At 39.2% G+C, this 25,995-nt stretch overlaps 1 protein-coding gene across 1 annotated transcript; it reads right to left on the bottom strand.

Moving 5' to 3' along the window:
* Window positions 1–1,243: 1,243 nt before the first annotated feature.
* LOC133760837 (calcium-activated chloride channel regulator 4-like) lies at window positions 1,244–25,995 on the bottom strand. The gene is made up of 14 exons (XM_062193430.1): window positions 25,834–25,995; window positions 21,153–21,293; window positions 20,872–21,019; window positions 17,257–17,365; window positions 15,707–15,884; window positions 14,855–15,073; window positions 12,649–12,876; window positions 8,861–9,038; window positions 7,215–7,321; window positions 5,991–6,206; window positions 5,131–5,398; window positions 3,419–3,589; window positions 2,288–2,521; window positions 1,244–1,602 (listed from the first exon to the last, which is right to left on the bottom strand). Exons 1-14 carry the CDS (start codon window positions 25,993–25,995, stop codon window positions 1,244–1,246), a joined length of 2,718 nt encoding a protein of 905 aa, XP_062049414.1.

Raw genomic sequence — 25,995 nt, 5'->3', positions numbered from 1 at the left:
GAGCCAGGAGCTTCATTTGGTTCTCCCAGGTAAATGGCAGAGGCCAAAATACTTGGCCATCTTCTACTGTTTCTTCCAGGCACATTAGCAGGGATTTTTGGATCAGAAGTGATACAGCTGGGCACAAACAAGTGCCCATATGGAATGCTGGTGTCTCAGGTGGTATCTTTACATGTTATGTCATAATTTGTATTTTTACTACCCAAATGGACAATTTTGGGGCTGGTGCTGTGGCATAGTGGGTTAAGCCGCCCCCTGCAGCATCAACATCCCATATGGACACTGGTTCAAGTCCTGGCAACTCTACTTCCAATCCAGCTCCCTGTAAATGTACCTGGGAAAGCAGTGGATGATAGCCCAAGTACCCTGCACCCATGGGAGACCCAGAAGAAGCTCTTGGCTCCTGGCTTTAGACTGGCCCAACTCCAGCTGCCGGCCATCTGGGGACTGTGATAGCAGTCTCTCTCTCTGCCTCTTTCTCTCAACAACTCTACCTTTCAAGTAAATAAATAACTCTTTAAAATTTCTTTTTTCTTTCTTTTTTTTTATTTTTGACAGGCAGAGTGGACAGTGAGAGAGGGAGAGACAGAGAGAAAGGTCTTCTTTTGCTGTTGGTTCACCCTCCAATGGCCGCCGTGGCCGGCGTACTGCGCTGATCCAAAGGCAGGAGCCAGGTGCTTCTCCTGGTCTCCCATGGGGTGCAGGGCCCAAGCACTTGGGCCATCCTCCACTGCACTCCCTGGCCACAGCAGAGAACTGGCCTGGAAGAGGGGCAACCGGGAGAGAATCCGGTGCCCCGACCGGGACTAGAACCTGGTGTACTGGCACCACAAGGCAGAGGATTAGCCTGTTGAGCCATGGCACCAGCTTCAAAATTTCTTTAAAAATAGACAATTTTAACTTCATGAAATTTGAAGTATCATTTTGGAAAACTTTGCATCAGAAAAATAATACACAGAGACCAATATGATAAAAGATTCTTTATTCATCACTACTTATGATGTAAAATAATGAGTAAATAAAATGATAAACTTGACTATTGACATAATTTTTCACATACCCATGAATGTGTATATTTAATCAAGCTATACCTTCTAGATTTCTTGAAATTAATTTTTATGAGTTCATAATCACACAAGATGAATAAAAAATTCAGAAATATCCTTTACTCATGTTGTTTTTTTGAACCCTTTTTTAGATCAGCTTGAAGATTATCTCTTCATTCAGATATAAATTGTGGTACTTAGAATAATACTAACAACCACAACAGACCCAACCACTGACACACCAAGATAGAAATGCTGATTCTAGAATTGCTATGGCTTGGGATTTCCTCAGGATTAGCATCTGCTTCAGGGACAAAGAGAGCTACTTGTGCAATATTGGATATTTTTGATGTCAATTTGTTTTTATCTACACTTTGAATAGCAATGAACATGTGGGTTGCATTTTCGTCCTTGATGTTTTCTGGTTTAAATATAAACGTTTCCTTGGAGTTGGCCTCATTTGGTTGCAGACCAGTAGTGTTAACCTGAAGAGCATTGTCAAAATTGTCCCGTAGATTGAGGATACTTCCACTTGTTCTTATGATATACTGTTCAACTAAGAAAAAAAGTTATGCAAGTTTAGTATCTGTCACATGCCACATTCATTTCCATTTATTCTCAAATATTTTCTTTTGTTATACTGAGCAATACTCATATCAAAAGCTATAACTCATTCTTCAATAGAAGCTGAATTCAGACTTTTATGGTCTGTCAAATGCTACCTCCTTCATATAAAAAAAGTAGAACTAGGTTAAAATGTATGAGTTTGATTCACAATAATGGATCAGTGGTGGGTGGATGACCTATGGGTTAAGATGTCCACGTCCCATATTGGAGTTCCTGTGTTGAATTTCTCGCCCAGGCTCACTATTCCAGCTTCCTAACAATGTATACCTGGGAGGCAGCAAATGATGGCTTGAAGAAGAGGGTCCCTGCCATTCATGTGGGAGACCTATACTGAGTTCCCAACTCCAGTTGTCTGCTATGTGTAGTCCTTGTCGTTGTAGGCATTCGGGTGAGTGAACTAGCAGAGCTCTCTCTGTCTGACACCCTCTGTCTCTGTCCCTCTCTTGCTTTCTATTTCTCTGCCTCTCAAATTAAAAAAAATACCATAGATTATGAAATGGATACTTTTGTAGCTATCAATTAAAACCTCTTCTGCTTTCACCAGCCCATATCCCCATGCTTTTAAAATGAGAACCTCTCACTTAAATCATAACCACAGGCTACTTTGTCCTTACCTGTTCCAACATCAAAATCTTCTCCTGGTGCTGTCCATGTCAGAGTTATCTCATCTCCGTCCAGGGTGGCATCAAGGTCTGTGATTTGGCTAGGTGGGTACGGGTCAGGAAAGGCGGTATTTGGAACTTGTGATACCACAAATGCACCTCCAGATATTGTTCTGCTGAAATTTTCTAAGATTGTCTGAGTATTCTCATCAATTTCAGGTCTTGGAGGATTTCCTTTAATTTCACCTGAATTAAAAAATTCATAATTTACAATGGATAAAACTATACTAGTATTTTCAGAAGTCAATGAATCCCCTTCCCTGTCTAGCTTTACTTTTCAGATTTTTTTCCCCCATCGATACCATCACCTTTGTACTAAGTTTTTGGAAGTAATCACAAACATCCAATTAGTGTGATATTTTTTTCTTTTGTACTCTTACTAGGATATTGTAGGATGGAATTGGATAAAAAAGTGCTTTAGAATTATGCCTATCCTGAATGGAAATCTGTCTCATAATTCAATATATACCACCCCCCCCCCTTTTTTTTTTGACAGGCAGAGTGGATAGTGAGAGAGAGAGAGAGACAGAGAGAAAGGTCTTCCTTTTCTGTTGGTTCATCCCCCAGTGGCCCCTACAGCTGGTGTGCTGTGGCTGGCGCACCACGCTGATCTGAAGCCAGGAGCCAGGTACTTCTCCTGGTCTCCCATCCGGGTGCATCCTTATTATTACTTTACACCTTTTTTTTCTATGAGTTAACAAAAATATTTCAAATGAATGGAATTTATTGACTTGTAGAGCCTATCTATTTGGAAAGATAAATTCTGTCACTAATTTGTACTTAGACTCATAATTTCAAGGCCTGTTTCCTATATTTTGAGCTGAAAACTGGACCTACTATTGTTGATACAATTAAAGTGTTCCAAACTAACTGTAACAACTTACATTTATTGAGTGCTCACTAGATGCAAGACATTGAACCAAATATACATTAATTTGGAGGCAGACCCTACTATGACTGAAAACTTCATTCCAGAAATGGGAAAAGCTATACTCTAAGTTGTAAAATCGTTGAAACTTAATGGTATCAAATGACAATATTCATCAAGCTTTCACTGGGTTCCAGATATCATGAGTTACTCACCGTCTACTACCCAGCCTGGTATATACATGGCTCTGTTCAGTGGACGCCGTAAGCTTCGGGTTGCAGAGTTTGTTCCTCCATGAGCCCATACTTTCAAGCTGTATCGGCCATTTTCTGTATAATCTGTAAAATACCTGGAGTAGACCCCATCACCCTTGAAAGCATCAGCACCTTGTTATGGAAATGAAGGGAACACATTATTACTAGAAATAAAAGATACGTTTATAAACTTCCCAAGACAAGCATTGGCCTTTATAAACATATTCTCTAGATCACCCTCAATAGTTTGGGACTGACCCTTTGGTGAATGTTTCCATTATGCTCTGCCAAACAACACGTTGTTGAATTGCTATCTTTGGGTTATTTTGATATTTATAGTACATATCTATGTAACACACATTGACATTTATATATTTATTATAAATACCTCACCATTCTATCTCTTATGAAATTACATTCAGATTATTTTGGCACTCTTCTTACCATTTCTCTAGCAGCTTACTTTATCTAAACATCATAATTATGTCATCCCTCTGTCTACATCAAGGTCTCCCACTAAGGAAAAAGTATCTTTCTGTACAATTTAATTTTCACTATAGTCAACTAAAATTACTTAATTTGTATTGTTTCAACAGCTCTTTTTTTTCTTCTGTTCTCAGCTCTCACTCTTCCAATCTCTTCCAATCTTTAACTTCCTGGTCTGACAGTGTAAAAATCCATTTGTTATTAGAATAAATATTTGAGGGAGCTCAGGGACATTATATTGAATGTCTAATTCTTTTTTTATTATTTTTTTATTTTTGACAGGCAGAGTGGACAGTGAGAGAGAGACAGAGAGAAAGGTCTTCCTTTTTGCCGTTGGTTCACCCTCCAATGGCCGCTGCAGTTGGCGCATCGTGCTGATCCGATGGCAGGAGCCAGGTGCTTCTCCTGGTCTCCCATGGGGTGGTTTTTCTCAGGGTTAACTCAGATGAAGATGGAATTATAATATTACTTAATAATCTATATTGCAAAAGATAATGTAATAATTCAGATGTCTATCAACTTGGCTATTTCCTTATTCACTGACTCCCAACAGAAGGTTCATTTCCTGGAACAATCCGTAGTCTGAGAGAAAGGTCATTCAGCACCATTCTTCCAATAGACCAAGGACACAGAGCATGGCCAGGTCTGTCTCTTGATTCCTGCCAGTCAGGCCTGGTGTCTGATGCCCAAGCCATGACCCCTCCTCTGTCATAGTGGTTCTAGCTCACCTGGGCCTCAGTTCTCAGGACAATATTTGTGTTTCGTTCCATCTGTTGGGAATCACACTTGCTTCTCTCCTTTTCTGTGCCAGGGGCCCGAGATCTACCACTTGACTGCATCTGATTGCTTGAGCTTCACCCTCTGCCCAGACTTTCTAGACAATGCCCCCCTGAGAAAAACTCTTGCCCAGACTTCTTGATGCTGTTCTCAACCTCCTGATGAGACCTTCCTAAGCTGGTGACAGACACTGGCTGTGTAGGTGCCAAACAATAGTGATGACAATAAACTGTATTTGCTGAGTGTGTGAGACAATGTGCTATTTCGTTTCCAGGTTTTACCTGGATAGAATTCCCTGCTGGCCTGTTATTCTTCCTTAATCTAAATAAGTTCTTCATGTGCCTGTGCTATTGCCCACAATGCCACTAGGGCGCACAACACAGACTTATTTACGAAACCCTGTGTATTACCTGCACCATTATCCAAAAGTTGCAAAACTTTTGTGTTCCCACTATTAGATTCAATGACAGCAGTCACATTGGCTCCAAGAACGGGTGCATAGCCTTGAAGGACTTCTGCATAAACAATCATTGGGCTGGGAAAGATGTTGTTGTCTTTATTCATCTTAGCGTTCACTGTGATTGGAGGTACAGAAGAATTTGCTGCCCGAGAAGTTACTGTGATAGTTAATGTTTCTGAGTCTGCTGTGGCCTGAGCACTGTAAGTCCAAAGGCCTACCTAAAAATTTCAATGAAAACATAGTAAGTATCCGTTGTCAAGTTCTTTTCTGAGTTGTCATTATGCATGTCTAGAACAAATATTTAAATGTGGAGTAGAATAAGCAGGATTCTTTTACTTTTTTAGGGTTATTAGGGTAAAAGAATGAGAGCTGAGCCCGTTCAGACAGGGCACATAACTGCCTCTTTTATGGTGTCTACACTTTTCAGTGTCTTAACTGAAAAATATAAGTTTTGGAATGTTTGCCTTGGTTTTGGTTCCATTGTTTGACCACAGTATCCTTAGATTCTATGACTCCTGTAGGGCTACTAGGGAAGGGACTTCTAGCTATTTGCACACCAAATTGCATGAACTTTTGCCACACTCCCTCCAAAATTCTCTTCTTAGACTACCTATTCTCCTTTCCTACTGAAATTAACTTCTTTTTTCCTTTTCCTGCCATCATAATTATCTAGAGCACGCAGGCATTGAAAGTGCATTGGATATTATCTTAACTTTAGATGATGCAGTAGCACTTACACTTCTAACATTAAACAGTTTATTTTTAGTTTTTAAAGAAATTTCAGAGGAAATATAAAAGATGATTGCTTACCTTTGCAGTTCCTGGTACACTGAGATAGGCCATTTTGGAGTTAGAATCCACTGTGAAAGTCTTCATTAGTGTTCCACTGGGATCCCAGAGAGAAATGTCGGGACTCTGCTTGTTCCATGTGATGAGAAAGAATGTGTCTTTCCCCACTGTGCTATCAATAATTACAGTGTCATTCATCCAGGAATTACTGTTCAGTGTTAATCCCTTACTTTCAAGCTGTTCAAAAATATATATATATAAGTTAATGACTGCAGAAGATAGTAATTTTTTTTTCTTTTACAGTTAGCTCTTAATTTCTGGCCTAAGAATATATTTACATATGGGATACCATCTTAAGCTTGTGATCTCCCTGAAAGCTGAGTAGGATGTGAGAATTGTCAGTTAGCAACTGTGGAACACAGGATCTGAAGAAACAACAAGATTTAATAAAAGCCTTAGAGCAGAAGCATGGCTTTTACAGTGAGTGAATGATTCTGTGATTTATTCCCAGTGGTTGCAGCAAAAACTCAAGCAAACCTTTAGCATTAAAGGGTGCTACAACTCCAGAGAAGAATTAGCTGTTAGGCGGGTGTGTGCCTCTGTTTGTGTTAATCATCTTCATGATGATTTAACAGGTAGCGCTTTTTGGTGGCTCAGTGATTGAGCAGAAACAAAGTGAGTTAGATAAGAAATAGGAAATCGTTGACATAAGCATCCAAAGATACTGTTCATTACAATGAAGGGTGAAGAAATCTTGGGAACATGAGACTTTTTAAAAAGTGCATTCAGAAATATATGTGCTTAATTTTGGAAAAAAATATTTTTGTAATTAAAAATTTATATTAATATAAAGAGAACAGATTTCATGCATTTCATAATTTAATTCCAATATGATAGCCATACTTGTCTCTTACTTCTTTCCTCAAACTGTCCTCCTTCTTTCTTTTTTGTCCCTTTAATTTTTGCAATAACTTTTTGTATTTTATATATACAGTTTTTGATAGAGAATTTGACATTATGAGGTTTTGATGATATGTCTTAACACTATGGAGATATGGAAAGAAATAGTATTTCTTCTATGTCACCACTTAATTTCCCCATATCTAAAAATAATTTCTAGTTCAGATGGGTTTTGATTTTAATAAAATTTCACCTTGAGAAAACTAAAGATTCCAAAACTTAAAGGCAACACATTCTCAGCTATTGTAGCACAAACATGAAATCACATAGTAGGGGAACTCTGACCTGGAGCGACTTCTGGGAGAGATCAGCATTTTCTGATGTAAGGGCACCAAAAGCATCAATGAGGCCATTATTCTGAGCATTATCTGAAGCATAATAATGACTTCCTCCTAGAAGGTAAATGCATCATCAATTAGGTTACTTTCTAAAAAATAAGTACTTATCACATTTTTGTGATTAATGAGTTAACAGCTTAAGCAAAATCATCATTTCAGTGTGTAGTATGAAAGGAGACCAAAGTCTAATAACTGTGAAGATGAAGTCTGAAATCCTAATTTAAAAATGTTGTAACTAAGAAGTTTAAAGCTCCTTAATACCTCAGTATCAGAATCTTAGCTAGCTGAATTATATCAGAAAACCATAGACTACAAAGAATATGTTAAGATTCTATGCATTTAACCATGCATACTTTACACAGCTCTTTAGGGGAATTATTCGCTCTTGTTTATGATACCATTTGAACAAAGTCGGATTTCACATTTTCCAGCCAGGGTAGACCAGAAGCACAAAATCTGAAAGATTAAAAACCTGCTCTACTGAAGCATTCTGACAATACCTGGCAATGAGGAGATAGGAAAACTGGTAAGCAGTGGAGACAAGTCCAAAAAAAGTACTATTTTAGAGGGAATATTTAGAAATGAAATACATTTCACAATGGCCATGAATGCACCTTGAAACAGTGGGAGCTTGTACAACTACGACTTCAAAAGCAAGTTTCAGGGAGCGGGAGAGGGGAGGGTTGCGGGTGGGAGGGAAGTTATAGGAGGGGGAAGCCATTGTAATCCATAAGCTGTACACTGGAAATTTATATTCATTAAATAAAAGTTAAAAAAAAAGCAAGTTTCTATTTGGCATCATTAAAACCAATAAATACAAGAACTGACATTCATAAATTGTGTATCCTTTATTATGTTTAAGAAGGCCTTGGAAACAGAATTGGTATTCGTCACTTTGTATATCTAAAATAACAGCTGCTATAGTTAATATTCATGTAGAAATTTTATTGTAATGTAGTTCTATTCAGCCTGAGTCTCTGTTACATTCTCTCACCCCACAGCCCCTGCTCTGGTCTTGTGGATGGAAAAATCTATGTTCTGGAATCGTGGGGTTACCATTCTCTCAATGTGCTTTGCATTGTCATCCTAACATGATTGATTTCTTTCATTTTTTTTTCATCCTCCTCCTCCTCCTCTTTTGTTTTATTTTGTTTTGTTTTGCTCATGACTTGATCATTTTTCTCATCCTTTTAAATTTTTTTTTAATTTTAATTTTTAATTTTCACCTTCTTTCTTCTCAGAGAAATTCAATATCTTGAACAAGACCCAACTTAGAAGTCACCTAGTTTCTCATGCCTTCTTTCCCTTACTCCATACAATTCTGGGAGCATTCATATTTTCCTCTGCTCACACAAAACTTAACTTTTCTATATTCCCTCTGCTATGAAGCAATGTTATATGATTACGTGAATTGATTCCAGTGTTATTTGACTCTCTAACCATCCAGACTCTGAAAACCAAACAGAGAATGTGTCTGGTTTGACTCTGGTCCCTATCCTGCTGAGTGGGAGCTTGAGAACAGTTATTTCATTGTCAGTCTCTACATTTACACATTGCCATTGAAGGCCTGGGGGTATATCGATCATGTTTTACCTGTTAAATTGCTCATTTGTATTACAGATGCATCAGCAGATGGTCCCAAAGCAATAAAATGAATTATTGTCCCACTTTCTGTTACTTCATTAACACAACTGCTGGCAGTTGAGTCCTCCCCATCGGTCAGCAGCACTATTTCAGATCCATCTATTTCAGAGTTTTGTTGTTTAAATACCTGTAAACATAATTTAGAACAGAGTTACCATCAGGTGCTTCAGATCAAATAGAATGATAGAAAATTATTTTTTAAAAATTACAGAGAAAGGCCGGCGCCGTGGCTTAACAGGCTAATCCTCCGCCTTGCGGCGCCGGCACACCGGGTTCTAGTCCCGGTCGGGGCACCGATCCTGTCCCGGTTGCCCCTCTTCCAGGCCAGCTCTCTGCTGTGGCCAGGAAGTGCAGTGGAGGATGGCCCAAGTCCTTGGGCCCAGCACCCCATGGGAGACCAGGAGAAGCACCTGGCTCCTGCCATCGGATCAGCATGGTGCGCCGGCCGCAGCGCGCCAGCCACGGTGGCCATTGGAGGGTGAACCAACGGCAAAAGGAAGACCTTTCTCTCTGTCTCTCTCTCTCACTGTCCACTCTTCCTGTCAAAAAAAAAAATTACAGAGAAAATTAACAAACATTACAGAATAGAAGGGAGAGCTCGTGTTGTAGAATCATGGAAACTGCAATCAGCAGTCTCCAGGTAATCATTTTTTAAAAAGATTCATTTATTTATTTGGAAGTCAGAGTTACAAAGAGAGAGGAGAGGCAGAGAGAGAGAGAGAGAGAGAGGTCTTCCATCCGATGGTTCACTCCACAATTGGTTGCAGTGGCGGGAGCTGTGCCAATCTGATGCCAGGAGCCAGGAGCTTCTTCCAGGTCTCCCACATGGATGCAGGGGCCCAAGGACTTGGGCCATCTTCCACTGCTATCCCAGGACACAGCAGAGAGCTGGATCAGAAGTCGAGCAGCTGGGACTCAAACCGGTGCCCATTTGGGATGCCGGCACCTCAGGCCAAGGCGTTAATCCGCTGTGCCACAGTGCTTTCCCCCCCAGGAAATCTCAAACGTGATTTTTTTTCACCCCCTGCTGTAGGGAATATTTACATAAATGAAGTTAGGTTGGAGCAGGGCTGTGGAAAACCCTGCCTAGAATAAAAGACCTTGACATGTTAGCCTGGAAAATTGAAGTCAACCAGGTACCCAAATTGTAACTGCAGAATGTGAGATTAAATATATTTCTGCCATCTTTGAATGGACTCCCTCTGATAAACCTCCATGTATGAAATCTACTGTACAAACAGCTAGATGCATCAATAATCTACCTCATCATTAAAAATGAAAGCCAGTGATTCCAAATTAAGAAACCATAGTATGCCCATTACCAAAAGTTATGGAAAGCTCTAAGCATATTGAGTTTAGAGTTCTTGTTATAGAACTTTTTATTTATTTTATTTTATTTTATTTTATTTTATTTTTTGACAGGCAGAGTGGATAGTGAGAGAGAGAGACAGAGAGAAAGGCCTTCCTTTTTGCCATTGGTTCACCCTCCAATGGCCGCTGCGGCCGGTGCATTGTGCTGATCCGAAGCCAGGAGCCAGATGCTTCTTCTGGTCTCCCATGCGGGTGCAGGGCCCAAGGACTTGGGCCATCCTCCACTGCCTTCCCGGGCCACAGCAGAGAGCTGGCCTGGAAGAGGGGCAACCGGGATAGAATCCAGCGCCCCAACCGGGACTAGAACCCTGTGTGCTGGCGCCGCAAGGCGAAGGATTAGCCTCTTAAGCCACGGCGCTGGCCCTCTTGTTATAGAACTTTTACATCTAGTGCAACCTAGCATAGAACTGAACAGTTTGGTGGTGCTCAAAGAATACATGAATTATAGTTACTGAGTTTTATTTGTAGCTTAAATATTTTTCCTGTGAAGTCCGTACGTTGTAAGGGCTGCATCTAGATTTCTCCGAGAAGATAAAGAGCACTTAGCTTAGAATATTAATTATATTTCATCTCTTCTGAAGTAGAGACTTCTCAGAGCATCAGTGAGAAACTAAGTTCAAGCCAAGAAGAAAAAGTGCTGAATTCTCAGTGACTTTTATGGGCATGGAATGGAGGTGTTTTGACGATTTGCACAAGAGGGATTGACATATATAAAGCCTTAATAAAACTGGTGTCAGAGAACAAATTGGCCACCATCAATACAATTATTGCATGTTTTGAGGCAAAGAGTGAATATTACACATGTTTTAATGTATTGCAAATGTGCTATGACATGAACTGTAATCAAACTGAATAGCAGGGGCACACTTTTATATGTTTATGCCTTTTATATTTCACTCCCTAACTCCTCCCATACATTTAAGTGCAAAATGAAGTTCCAAAGATGAAGGGAGATCTCCCTCCTAAATCTCTCCCTTTCTTGGATTCAGCTCATTCACTGAGCACTTGAAATGTGTCAGTCATTGCACTAGGATTCATCATAAATGACATAGTTCCTGCCTTTGTGGAAAAAATTGAAAGCAATTTACTATTTATTGAGTTTTGTACCAGGGATGAATAGATACAGAAATGAGCAACACACAATTAAAGTGCATGGCAGAATATTCTGTTGTTTGAGAGAACTAGAATGATATAGTGTTGCCATTCAGTGAACACCTGAGATATGTTATCTATGTTGTACGCTTACATTTTAATACAAGTCCAAGCTTTCAGTCTCCCTACTGCCATCTTGCTCACCTCCCTACAATTCATTTCCTGGGGACAACCAGAGTCAGCTTTTTGAAACATAAATTAATTGTCACACTCTGATGCTTTTCACCTATTAATAGCTTTTTGTGTTGTTTAAAATACAATCCTCTTATCATTTTTTTGAATCTTTGAAAGTTTTAGATGTTTTCACCTCTCCAGCCATGTTTCTTTCCCTCCCATTTACCAAACCCCAGTTCCACTAGCTTCTACCATTGTTAGAACAATCCAGTCCCCAGGCCCCCCCCCCCTTAATAAGGAACATTATATTTTTCCTTTCTGCCTGAACACTGAGCTCTTTCTCATTCTCTAACTCAGCTTGAATGTCACCCTTCAGAGCAGGCCTCAGGGGCTTTCCTATCTTAAACAATTCCCCTCCATGCCCATTACTCTTTATCACATCTCTGTTCCTTCACAACACTGTCTCCACTGCCTGCAACAACTCCATCTGTTACCTAGGTGGCATCTGTTTCCCACTGATATGGCATGCGCAGAAGAGCAGAGATTTCCTTGTCACAGAGCAGACAGCCAATAAATAGATGCTGAGTAAATTTGAACATGAAGAACTCCATGTGCTAGTTTTCAATATTCTGTTTTACCAATAAGGTAATTGAAGACTAGGAAGGTTAAGAATTTTGGTTACGATCACAAAGCTTATGAGTGACGACTGACTGAATGTCACAGAAACTAAAATGAGGACTGGTTCAAAATGAAGTAATACCATATAACTACCTTCACTGTCTCAAAGTTAATGACTTCTATATCCATGTTTGTTTATTGTTTTAACTGACACTTATTTAGCACCAGCTATAACATAACAAGACAGCAGTGTCCCAGACCTCAATGGACTTACAGTCTAGTGGCTCTTTCATTTATTCACCCACAGTTCATTCATTTCAGTTCACTAGAAAATGGTCAAGTGATATTTTTTCTGTGTGTATGATACTGGACTTCATGGGAATAATTATGTGAAAATTAGGTGGCAGGTGTTTCCAGCAGCACTTAACACAAAAAATCTTATGGAAACAAAGAATATAGTCTGTCTGCAGCATGGTTTTTACCTGAAATGCAGCTCTAATTCCCAGGCAGATCTGAGTTCCTCCGGCAGCCACTGTAGGCAAGCTCTGCAACAACATGTCCCTTTCACTGCTGCTTTTTATCTGGATTAGTTGACTTTTAATAGTGGCAGTACTATCAAAGTGAACCATCCCCACCCAGGATCCACTTTCCACAACCTGCAGCAGGAAATATTTTGCTGCTTGATTCATTCGATTTAGGCGATCGTAATTCTGACGGAAAAAAAGACAAGAAAAATGGTCAAGTGGTTTTAACAGGACAATGTGAGTGCATAAAATTTATTGGTAAGGATTCTATTTGAATATTAATTGGTATTACTAAAGAAAGCATTTTGTTTCAAAATTTAAATACATAAATATGTGTATTATGGGACACATATAAGACAGTTTAAGAACACAAACCATAATCAGAACTGACTATTGACTGCTGAACAACCAAGTTAGAGCTCGAAGGGTAGGGTGGAGATTGAGTTGGCAATGTAGGTCATGATTCACATCTTATATGATCTGTACCTGTTCTTCTAAGATGAAATCATAGCCTAGAGTTTCAAATCTAGCCAGACTATCTCATATTCTAACCAAAGAATGCAATTGCCACATTAATTGAGGACTAGACTACCCAAAAGGTGACAAGTGCCCAAACAGCAGGTAAATTCTGAGAGACCCAGTCTCTACTTCACTTTCTCTTTTTCACTCCTAACCTCTCCCAACCACTTCTTCACCAGAGGGTTGGAGCTGGAATTTGTTCTTTGGTCACCCACCAGGACTCACATCCCACTTTCCTAGGTGATTGCCCAGGCTCTGTAGCACTTATACACATAGGTCTTCTCCAGTACCTCATCACTACATTGGTCTATAGTGCTTCCCACAACCCATGCCCAAATTTCCCTCTGATCTCCCTGACTAAACCCCTGTATCCCCATGATCTGGGGTTCTCTCCACCATTTTATTTTACCTTTAAATCTTGTTCTACCTGTATCCTAACTAGTGAAGCCTGCCTATCTTTCCCCAATCAGGGGCCTCTTTTCTCCACAGTGCTGCTCCTGGACTACTTGTGTGTGCTGGTGTCTAGCATTTTGCAGTCCTTTCTAATGAGCCCTGGTTTATTGTGGCTTATTTCATTTCTTTCTATCATTCTCTGCCCTTTTCAATTGCCACCCCATTATTTGCTAAATCCTTTATTCCTGGTCTTCAGCATGCTGTGTTCTGTCTCCAATGTGTCATCTTCCTGGGTGCCTTATTGCATTGCATTTAATTGTTTGTAGTTCCCTCACTTCAACAGTTATAGACTGATCATTCCTCTATGATGAACTCTGTTGTAACAATGGGAATACAAAGATAAATGAGACTAGGCTCTAATTTTTAGAGGTGCTCCCAATCTAGTTTGTAGAATCATGTGTAATTTCAAGGTAATATAGAATACTAGAGAAATGCACGAGGCATAGTTAAGAACCAAAAGAAAGGCTTAGTCCAGCCTATAAGCCCAGTTCCATATCCTGGAGGAAGTGAATGTCTCTCCCAAGTTTTGGAGGTTGAGCATGACTTAATCAATTAATGGGGGAAAGGGAGAGAAAAAACTTTATTGAACTATGAACCTCTCAAGACATGGATATCTGTTCTCAAAGCCTAACACAATATTGCCTTTTGCTGAATAATAGTGGAATGAATGAATTTTTCCATTTGGCCCACATGCCATATGGTGAAGCTTTCTGTTGTGTTTTGATAATAAACAAACCATTTATACAGTGGTGCAAATGAGATAAAACCATGTTAGGAATTCTGACTGATTCTTTTCTTTGACTTGAAATGGAACTCAACATCCACCATTCCCTCTATCTTCATTTCTATCAAGCACTTTCAGTAAAATAGCCATGGTTAAAAACAATTTTGTATTCCCATCTCTAGTTCTGACCTTCCAACTAAAGTTTTACTTAAGGGTTTTATAGCTCTCCTCAGTCAACCGTTCATATTCTGGAAAAACACGAATATCCTTGAGTTTGGTCTTTGTAATGCTACTTGTATCTTTCTTTTACTATAATATTTTGTTCAATATATTTTGGTCATGATCATAGAAAGTGATGGTATTTTATAGCTCCATGCTGTTAGGTACAAGATAGAGTTCAGAGTGTTCTTAGGCATTCAGTAACTCTCCTGTCCCCATGTCTAGAAGGAAATGGGCCCATGAACTTACAGCCATGCTTCCCGATTTATCAAGAACTAGGCAGACAATTCTTTGACTGGGTCTCAGCAGTGAGAAGGCTGGTGTAGGGGATGGTCCCTCCATGGGCATAGTGCTTTGAAAATCCTCAGAAATGCTGATCACCTCCCATGCACTTCTGAAATTGCACTTTGTGTTTTGTAAGTTTGGGGCTTCTCGGTTGTGGTTTTCTTCATTACAGAATTCAACAGTCTAAAAGATGAATAAAATAGAAAAATATGAAGAAATTAAAATATGTTGTGCAATTACATTGTTTATTGGATGAAATAGAATGAATGAGAATTAGCGTTATAGTAAGGTGCACAAACTTCAATAATATTAATGATACTAGGTAACACTAATTGAGTGCAGATTACTATGTGTCAGCCATGTTTTAAAAACTCTATACTAGGGGCTGGCACTGTGGCATAGTGGGTTAACGCCCTGGCCTGAAGCACCGGCATTCCATATGGGCACCGGTTCTAGTACTGGCTGCTCCTCTTTTGATCCAGTTCTCTGCTATGGCCTGGGAAAGCAGTAGAAGATGGCCCAAGTCCTTTGGCCCCTGCACACACTTGGGAGACCCTTAATAAGCTCCTAGCTTCCAGCTTTGGATCAGCACAGCTCCAGCCGTTGTGGCCATCTAGGGAGTGAAGCAGTGGATGTAAGATTCTCTTTGTCTCTACCTCTCTCTGTAACTCTGTCTTTCAAATAAATAAAATAAATCTTTTAAAATAAAACTCTATACTATTTATTTAATTCTCAGGTTACTTGCACAGATTTTTTTTAAAAATATGATAATATGTCCTTTGATTATAAATATGGTGCAACGATTGGCATACTTACAGACTCGATACTTTGCATATACATTATGGATGCCTTTTCCGTCTGAACTTTATCAGGAAAAAATTGACAGTCTTTTTCATATAGCTTTGTTGTAGTATTCATTCTGCAATTTCTTGTTACACAGCTGTCTCCCCGACATGTATAAACTTTGTTTATACCAGTGATACCTGTGGAACACCTGGAGATATGTGACAGTTTTTCTTTGAGGCAATTGAATCATTAATAATTTTTTAAAAAATCTTTTAGTTCATGATATTCTTTATATCAAAGTATTCCTTCTATGTGTATTATGCATTTCCTATTATGATAGTAAAGCTAAAGAGTTCTCATCAAAGTAATTATCTTTTTTTAAAATATAATGGGACATTTCAAATAGGACCTCCAGATAACATACAATGGCTGTGTTCTCTTCTGGAGTTAAACCTGCTGGCCTCTTGCTCAGCTATCTCTTTACCTGGCCCAGTGGTAGAGAATGCACCACAGGTATCTAGATGAGGGAACTTGTTAAACCATTCACTGTAAGCACCTCTTTAGCTTGAAGCTCTTTGTAGATTTCTTTTTTAAAAAGAAAATTTCCCCAAAAGAATGAGGTGTGAATAGCTACAAGTGCTGGGATTATTTAGGAGACATTTTTGGCCACAAGGAAATTTCCATGGAAGCAGAGAATTGAAGTGTTATCAAGGAGGATGGATAAAGGTTGATGGAGGCATTTTAGGCATTTCTTTTTATGGCAAGGAGTTGAGCAAAGGGGGCAGTGATTTCAACAAATACACTGGCATGTGATTATAATCCATCTCTTCAAGGTGCTTCCAGTTCAAACTCAGGAAGTGCTGACTGGATTTCAGTCATTTAGGGAATCTCCTAAACAGGCCCATGCTTCTGTTGTCCCAATACTTGGTGAATAGAATACAGCAATCCGTATGAACAGTCATGGTGAATATGCTGCCACAGAGACTAGACAAGTAAATACTAAATAAGTAAACATAGTAACCATAATAGTCTTTAAAATACATGCTTGAAATCATGTCTTTCAGTTTGTACACTTATGACAAGTCTCCAGCCCCAGCAGGACATCTGACATTGTTGAGACTGTTGACACCCAATTTTACACTGACTTTCCCCCACCATTGAGTAACTGTGATGCTACATTTCCATTTCAAATGACCTTCATAAATTTCTAAGAAGTTCCTGCTTGGCTCCTTGAGGGCATTGGATTTCTTACTCAGCCCCCATTTGGCACTACTTAACCATTTATGTTGGTTCTAGTGTAATGGAAACACCTTTGCTCTTCTCTCAAGGTATGGTAAGTCCATTCACATCGTGGCAACTGCAATGTAAATGACTTCTGGCAGCTGCAGTAGAAAGTTGTAAAATAGGGCACATTGTAACTTTAAGATACATTTTCTTAAAGAAAATCATTGTTTTGTGATATAGTGTCTATGATCTACATTGGGACAAGAATGAATGATTGCTATTTGAAAGAAATCAAAATAAGGAAAATAAGAAAATGTACAGACTGAAGTCATCTAAGAAAATTTAAATATCCATGCCTTGTTGCTTCAATTTTTTTTGAGCTAGCACTGTAGAAAGGCTGATCTTCATTGTACTCATCAAACACTCCCCAGCGGAGATGGGCCCACTCGTGGACAAATGTTCTACCTGTGGATAAATGGTTCAGTCAATAATCATAATTCAAGTGACAAAATTTGTATATCAAATATTTTTAAGAGTTTCAATCTTTCAACTGCAATATTTAAAAATTAGGTTCTCAATATAACCGGCATTTATATCTTTGTTTATATAAAAGTATATTGCATGCATTACATTATATTATGTTACATTAGACAGTGTATTATATTTTTGTTTCACAATATATTAAATCAATAAGACATCTATAGAGTATCTGCAATTGAAAGCATAGATAGAGATTTGAGTTTTGGGTCTTGGCATACAAAAAGTCATAGATACTGTTATACTGATTAAAGAGGGATGCAATTAGGAGAAAATGAATAAAAATGCTCCTTAGGAAGTTGAATATAAAAAAAAAGATTGAGAAACACTGTTTCTCATGTATAATTTTAGTTATTTCAAAATTAAGTGATTTATTTCTAGTACTTGCACATATTATTAAGCATTAATGAAATAAATTATAATAATTATTAATTATGTATATTTAGTGCAATAAAAAGTACTCAGAAATATTAAGATGTGTGAGATACATTCCATGACTTTCAAATATTTGAGAGAGGGAATTAGAATAAAATTTTTTCCATAAGAATATGAAAATGAATTGAAAATAAAGATAAATCTACATATTGAGATGTAGAAAGGATGGGTAAGTGGAAATTTTGTTTTAGAGGAAACAGAAGTGGAGAAGCAGGGATTGGAAATAACAGTTGTTTTGCTACAAGGAATGTTTCTGTAGTTCATTGAGATCTGAAGGCAGGAGAAAGAGGTCCATGTTAGGAAGAAGTCATGTTTCTTCCTTAAGTCTCTGCTCCCACTGTGTGTGTATGTGTGTGTGTGTGTGTGTGTGAATTTGTATTAATTAAGGTATAGGACACTGATTGGGGAATGTCACTGGAGTGTATGGCTATCCCAGAGAATGCCCATTCTAATCTTCCTGGCATAATTTGTGTAAATTTTTCTTTTCCTTGCTGCTGCTCTTGCTTCTCAAAATGTGGTCTGGGGTCCAGCAGCATCAACACCACTTGGGTGCATAAGAGAAATGTAGAATCTCTGGCCCACCTTGTACTTACTGAATCAGAGTCTGCACATTAACAAGATTCCTCTTACTCGTGTACACTTTAGACTTGAAAAACACTAGCTTAAGGTTTCCCAGAAAAATACAGCCGGATTAGGGGGAGTGGAATTATACCTTCAGTATGAAATGAAAAAGCCTTCGTATCAGCTACTTCAGTACAAATTTGATGAATTTTAAGGAAATTTAAAATTCTTACACCTGTGGCTGTTTTCTTGGTGAGGTCCACTCATGCTTAACTTCATTTTCAGATTTCTTTGCCTCCCACGCCTACCTTAGAAGCAGCAGCTCTGACTATATCTTTGTTTCATTTCCTACTCTCTCTCTCTCTCCCTGTCCCTCTCCCTCTCTCTCTATGTATAATTTGATTATCTGCTGAAGCTGACTCTAACCACACTGAGTTGCTGCCTTGGTTGTCCAGAGTATTTTTCTAGAAAGTTATTATTGTTATAATTATTACAAAAGTGTCTACATTGTGAGGAATCTCTTAATAGTTTTATTTTCCCAAAGCAAGATTTGGGAGATTTGGTTTTAGGACATGATTACAGAATGAAATTTTTTTCACAAATAGGTACATCAAATTAAAGGAGAAATGTCTATCTAAGAGTAAGGGAGGACCTGTCAATAATAAAATAGGTGGGTAATGAAATACTCCAGCCCCTCAAAGATAAATATCATATGTTTTCCCTGACTTATGGTAACTAGTATACAGAGTAAATGGATTATTGTTTATAGTCTCCACTCTTGGGGAGCTGTGATTTTTCTACTTACTACCTTTTGGATTATTTATTTAGTCGAGGGTTTAGCTTGTCACTATAAAGTAAATTAGAAGTATGTCATTGTAAAAATTAAAAGAAAAAATAAGAAAGGAAGGAGGAAGGAGGGTGGGCATGAGGTAGGGGAGAGAAGGAAATAGAATTATGATCTTAAAAGTGCATATATGAAGCATATGAAATTTTTCCATTTACATAAATAAAAAAGGAAAAAATCAACAATAGGGTGAAGATGTGAGATTTGGGAGAAGATTGAGAGCTCAGATAAGGCACTGGTCTTATATATTGGAGGAGCCTTCCTCTTTTATGACAGATGGAAGTAGGAGAGGTGTTGGTGGACATGAGTTTGGCTGTAGAGAGAGGAAATGGAGGTTACTAGTCTCTCCATCAGTGCATCTGCTGATTCGTGGGAATAAGAGAGACTATAGACTTTGAGAAAAATTGTAAGAGTTTCAGAACAGCTGCTATGGGAATTGAAAATGGAGCTGACAAGAGCAAGTAAAATTATTGTTGAATAGCTTTGAGGGATTCATTGAGCTTGGAAAATGTGGTTCAGTAATATACCAATTAGTTTTTTGATTTTCTTCAACAATGTAGGGAACGTACTTTAAACCAGAAACCAACTAGCTAGATAATTCAGTGCTGGGATTGAGGCAGTTGAATGAAAACTAAGGGTAGGACTAGTGAAAGAATTGAGCTATTTATATTGGTGGCTGAAATGGCAACTGCAGGAATGGAAAAGTCAAAAAAATATATAGCTAGAAGGATATAGCAAAGGATCAGAGGTGGCAAAGAGAATGAGCATGATCAGGGTCACATGGGAGAAAGGTGGGATTGGGAGGCAAGGGGAAGATGGAGATTTCAATATTGGACTGGAAACCTGTCCAGGTAAAAAGGAAGACCATGGCTGGTGGAGTGCTTGTCAGAGCCAAGAGTCTTGAATGCTCAGTTTGTAGGCAACAGAGAGAGCTGATTCTGTGATATGGGGATTCAGGAAATTTGCACTGAACAACATGTGGAATGGGCCCTCTTTTAACTACAATTTACACTTTATTTGTAAGAATGTATAATTTAAACAAATGACCTTAATATATAGGTTGAACTAAATGCAATCACCATTTTTACACGTACAGATAACCAATGATAGATTCATCTGGTTCAACCAAATAGATGGGATAGCAATGCCAGCACCTAAAAGACTCTGAGTATATTCTTCTGTTCAGGGACTGGCATCAGGGTTCTTTCCCTTCTACCACCCATCTACCAGTTGTTGAGCCAGCATGTGATTGCTTAGTACCCAGCTGTGGACAATGGAAAATTCAACCCTACAAAGTATACCTTAAGAGAAACATTTATTATTGCTGCTTTCTGTTCAAACTCCTGTAGACACTGTACTGAATCTATTTACATGCGTTATTCACTTTTCACCGAAATTCCACAAGGTATAAACTCTTTTCACCATTTGACATAGAATAAGCACAGAGAGAGTAGGTCCCTTGCTGAAGACCATACACAGCTAATAGGCAAAAGAGCCAGGATTTGATGCTGGAACTCTGGCTCAAGACTTGCATACTTAACCTGCATATAGAAGTGCTGGTTGCAAAATTATATGTTTTAATCAAAATTCATACCTGCTGGTCCATATTCGTTTTGTTTGTTTCCCAGTACAAAGTCAGGAGTAAAATGAATGTATTCTGCCTTCTCTCCACATTCTGTGAACTGCTTGGTGTATGGTTCATCTCTGCCTGGGGCAATAGGTGGGGCCACTATAACATCAGCCTGAGAATGTTTAAAAAGATTGTTTAATAAAAATAGAACTATGATAGTATGTAGTTAAAAAGACTTTAACCAATTAGTGGCAAAACTGGGAAGCATCAGAAAATAATTTATAAGAGCAGATTTTGACTCTTACATGTGTGTAACTCTCATGTTTTGGCCTCTTGTATTGAGAATTTTCCTTCCAAGTCTCAGGAATTAATATAGATACATTCTTGAAAAAAAATCTTCTTTCTGTGGCCTCAAACAGGTAGGTAGAGGCTGTAGTCACCATGTCCTAGAAGTAAAGGAAAAAGTAGCCAAGTGAGATAGGAGTAAATGAGCAGGATTCATCACAGGTGTTGCCCAGCTTTCATTGTTAGTACACAGTGGTTGATTGAGGAGCAGGGTCTTTCCCCAGTTGTTCATCCAGAACAATGCTTAATTCTGCACTTTGTGAGGCTTCTGGGCTTTCTGTATCTTCTATCAAAAGGCAAATGTTCATGCTTGGTGTTAGGAGAACTTGATTAATAAGAACATATACATATATGTTGGAGTCATTAATTGGTTCCAATTCCTGTGTTACCCCGTTCTAGGTGACTGATCCTGGTAGATGCATATAGTGCTGCAAACCTCAGTTTCTTCCTCTCTTGAGTGGGCCATTGCTACCTATTTTTATGGTTTGTAAAAAAACAGAATAAATTATAAAATACTCCTCACCTATGCAGTTCTAAATCTGTTTCATGTTGTTATGGTGATAAGAAATGCTAGTGGAGAAAGTGTTAGCTGATGCATGCTTAGGAGGACAGGGTACAGACATGGGTCCTAGGAGAGATTTCTCTTTATCCCATTCCCCAGGAGAGGGAGCTGGCTGGGAGTCTGGAGGATAGTATTCAAGAGAAATTTATGTAGAGGCAAAATTTTTTTTCACAGAACTCTTGTTTGGAAACCAAGTTGAAAATAATACCACTTTATATTCAGTATCCCCCAAATACAATGATGAATAAGAGAAACAGTCCATCCCTAGGGCTTCCTATCTAGTGGAGGGGATAGAGAGGAGAAAGGCACTGTGGCGATCTGTTCTATATGATCAAACCCACTGAGGAATCCTGGATGCTGGATGATAATGTCAAGCTCTTCATCTTCCTGGAAGTATCCCAGTCTACAGTGCTGTTTTCAAGGCTGGCTCCTCCATGACACGTCTTGGTCTAACAAAAGCCCACAATAGAACTGTTCTTCAGGATGTTACAAGGATCCATTTTTGGTTCTCTTTAAGAAAGACCAGTGTGGGCTGGCGCCATGGCTCACTAGGCTAATCCTCCGCCTGTGGCGCCGGCACCCCAGGTTCTAGTCCCGGTTGGGGCACTGAATTCTGTCCTGGTTGTTCCTCTTCCACTCCAGCTCTCTGCTGTGTCCCGGGAAGGCAGTGGAGGATGGCCCAAGTGCTTGGGCCCTGCACCCACATGGGAGACCAGGAGGAAGCACCTGGCTCCTGGCTTCGAATCTGCACAGTGCTGGCCATAGCAGCCATTTGGGGGGTGAAGCAACTGAAGGAAGACCTTTCTTTCTGTCTCTCTCTCTCACTGTCTAACTCTGCCTGTCAAAAAGAACAAAAACAAAAACAAAAAAAAAAAAACAAACAAACCAGTGTGTTCTGGAATGCGCTGCATGAGGTCCATAGATTAATTGGATCCAGAGCCAGGGCATTAGTCAGAAGAGCAGAGAACAGTGGACTGAGGAGCCAGAGGACTTGTAGGGAGGGACAAGAAGGGCTTTGGACACTTCTCAAGACAGGTTGGAGATTCCTTTAGCATAGACCTAAAGCAGATGAAAGAATTCTCTATCTGCTCCCTAATGGTGCCTTTTCTTGTTTTTGTTTAGCAATATTTACATATCACCTTCTGCTTGAAGTGAAGGCTGTCCATGTTATTAGACAAAAATGTATGTGGTCATTGAAATACATCCATGAATTGAACAAGTAGGGCTGCTGTTTGTGGTTGTGTCAGTTGTGCCTTTGTGCCTTGTACAACTCCAAAGGGTCCCATTTCTTATGGAGTCTCCATGGCAGAGGTGGCTGTCTTAGTATGTTCTCAGGTGGTGGGGAGACTTCAGATGCCCCTTTTAGGGGACCCCTATTAGGCCATTTCCCTGGATATTCTACGGAGGCTTATAATGGTTTTCATAGATTTTCCAAACACAATTCCCATACCATTCCTTCTCAGTTCCTTCTCAGAAGTCCTATAACATTCTAGTTGGATCAAGGAGATGCAGATATCAATACTTTCAAAAGGAAGTACTCTCCAGCCAAGAAGAAACGCGAATACATAGAAAAAAATGTAAACTGTAGATTGAAAAGCTCATGTTATGAATTACAATCCAATTTAATGTAAATTTATTATGGCCACATAGTATCCCTATGAGTAGGATTAAGACTACAAATTAGTTCACTGGTTTTACATTAAAGAATGATTTATTTTTTTGGTCATCTCATCCAAGCCATAGCTGAAACCCGTATCTATCAGTCTTCAAAACCCATTTGATAAAACTGTTACTAAATAGGAACTTGGAAAAGTCATTTCCTTTCTTATCCCCAGTTTTTCTTTAATGTGATGATGTCTACTACATAATGTGGATGACAGCATTTCACAAGATTGCTTGCCTAAGGATACAAATGTATGACTTTGTAAAAGGCAGGGGAATATCAGGAAACATAGTATACTGGAGGTGTGTCTATAAACAACTGGCCTTCTATTTGTAACTAACAATAAAGGAACATACAAACAAATATTTTGCTCTTACAAACAGTTCTTTCAAATAATGCTTTCTGATTCAGAAAAGTTTGAAATTAATCAACCATCCTTGGACAGTGTGTTATCATTCAGAATCAGCTATAATAAGTGCTCTCCAAACACATATTAATAAAAGAAATCTTCATCTTCTGGAATTCAAGGGGTACCAACAAACAAAACTGTGCTACAACAGAGTTTTTAGAGAACAAGTGACAGTGGAAGCCACGGAATCACCTGATTACAATATGCCCCATGCCCATTGGATTTAATTGGTAGTAACACCATGCAAAATCCTTAACAGTAAGCATCAGGACTCAGCAATTGTAGAGGACATGATGTCAGGGAGAGGAGAAACCACTCACATGACTGGAACGCCAATCTCCACACTGAGGAAATATGATAGTCAGAAGAAATTAGAGTCCTTGGTTCAGTCCTAGACCCTTTCCCATCCATATCTGCACATATTTAGTGAACTCATGTTTTTAAATACACACCAACAGTGCCTCAATTTTATCTCCTTTAAGATTTTCACACTGAATTCAAATCCCTACCTTTATCTACTTGGATTTTTCATGAGCACAATGAATTCAAAATGTCCAGCTTACTTCTGCTCTCAGTTTCTAGATTTTTCCCCCCTTATTGCCTTCTGTTTCTCAAATGATGATAATGCCATCCCTCCAAGTCTTCAGGCAAAACTCCTGCTGTCTCCTGTGACTCCTGTCCTACTTTCCTGGATTTCTCTGTAACTCCCATTCCATATCTAAACCATCAGGATATCCAGGATATGTTCAGAATCACACCACATTAATGATTTCTGTCAACACCTCCCTGCTCAGCTCAGTCCCATCTCTGCTCAGTTACAACAGTTTCATGGTTGGGCTCCTGCACTGCTGTGCTGCCACACTTTAAGTAAGATGAATGACAAGTGGAGCCCCTTTGAGGTTTGCTGCACACTGCAGTCAGACGGAGCCCAGAACATGCATGAGAGCCCACCCTTTCTTGGCTCAGATTCCCTCCACAGATTCTCACCTCACTCAGTGTGAAAGCCAAGGTCTTTACAGTGGTCTGGGCCCTGCTACCTCTCCATTTTCTCACCACTTTTCCTTCTGCTAATTCACTGTTCTTTCCTTGCTCACAGCAAGTCTTCTCTCACCTTCATGCTGCCCTCATCCTGCAGATTTTCAGTGGGCTCTTCCCTCACTCATCTTGGTCTCTGCCCAGATATTGCATCATCACTGAGGCCTCCCAGACCACCTTCTGTGTCGTGGTAACCCATGCTCTCCCCTCCCCATCCTCACTTCACATTCTGTGTCATTTATACCTGATGAATTTTACTCTGCAGTGACCTACTATCATGTGACTACTGTTTCCTTATTTTTTATTAACTGTCTCTGAAGAGAATACTCCCCACAGGCCAAAGACTTTTTAAATTCACTGCTGTTTCTCCAGGCACACCATGGCATTATATAAATAATTCCTTAAAGAACAGATGAGACCAACTGTTAATATACAGATGGAGAAAACCAAGGATCAGGGAGGCCCTTGGCCTTGTCTTTGGTCTTCTGGTGAGACAGGGTAGAATATGCAGGTCCCTCACTGCAGCATACTGCCTATGTATTTAGTGAACACATAACAGTTGTAACTGGAGGACATTATACTAAGTGAAATTATCCAGGTACAGACAGACAGGTACTGCTTGTTGTCATTAATATGTACAAGCTAGACAGAATGATCTCCCAGAAGTGAAGAAAAGCAGTGCCTAGAGACTAGGGTTGGTAGTGGGGAGGAGAAACAGAGGGAGGTTGGATCAGCAGGACACAGTTAGATAGGTGAAGTACCCTCATGCCAGTCTTCTACACACAGGATGTGAACATAATTTACATCAACCTATTCATTATTTTATAAAAAACTGTAAACAGGAATTTAGGCTCCATGCTGCTTTTTAGCATCCTGGAGCATTTTCAGAAATTTCTCTCATGATTATTCACCATTAGCTATTTAATTTCCTCCCTCATTGTTCAAACAGAAGAAATTTTATTTTTTCCTTACCTTTATTTTTTCAATTATTGTTTCATCTTCTGGCACACCAGGATCAATAGCAATGATAACGTCTTCGTAGCCATTGTTATTCAGCTTAGTGAGGGAAGAATTTGACTCGTGTAGCAGGTATAAGACAAGGAGGAAAACAGAACCTCTGAGTAACCCCATCAT

Source organism: Lepus europaeus, chromosome 5, assembly GCF_033115175.1.
Source record: "Lepus europaeus isolate LE1 chromosome 5, mLepTim1.pri, whole genome shotgun sequence".
Classification (NCBI taxonomy): domain Eukaryota; kingdom Metazoa; phylum Chordata; class Mammalia; order Lagomorpha; family Leporidae; genus Lepus; species Lepus europaeus.
The sequence above is the reverse complement of the archived record's forward strand: the minus strand, read 5'-3'. Positions and strand labels throughout refer to the sequence as shown.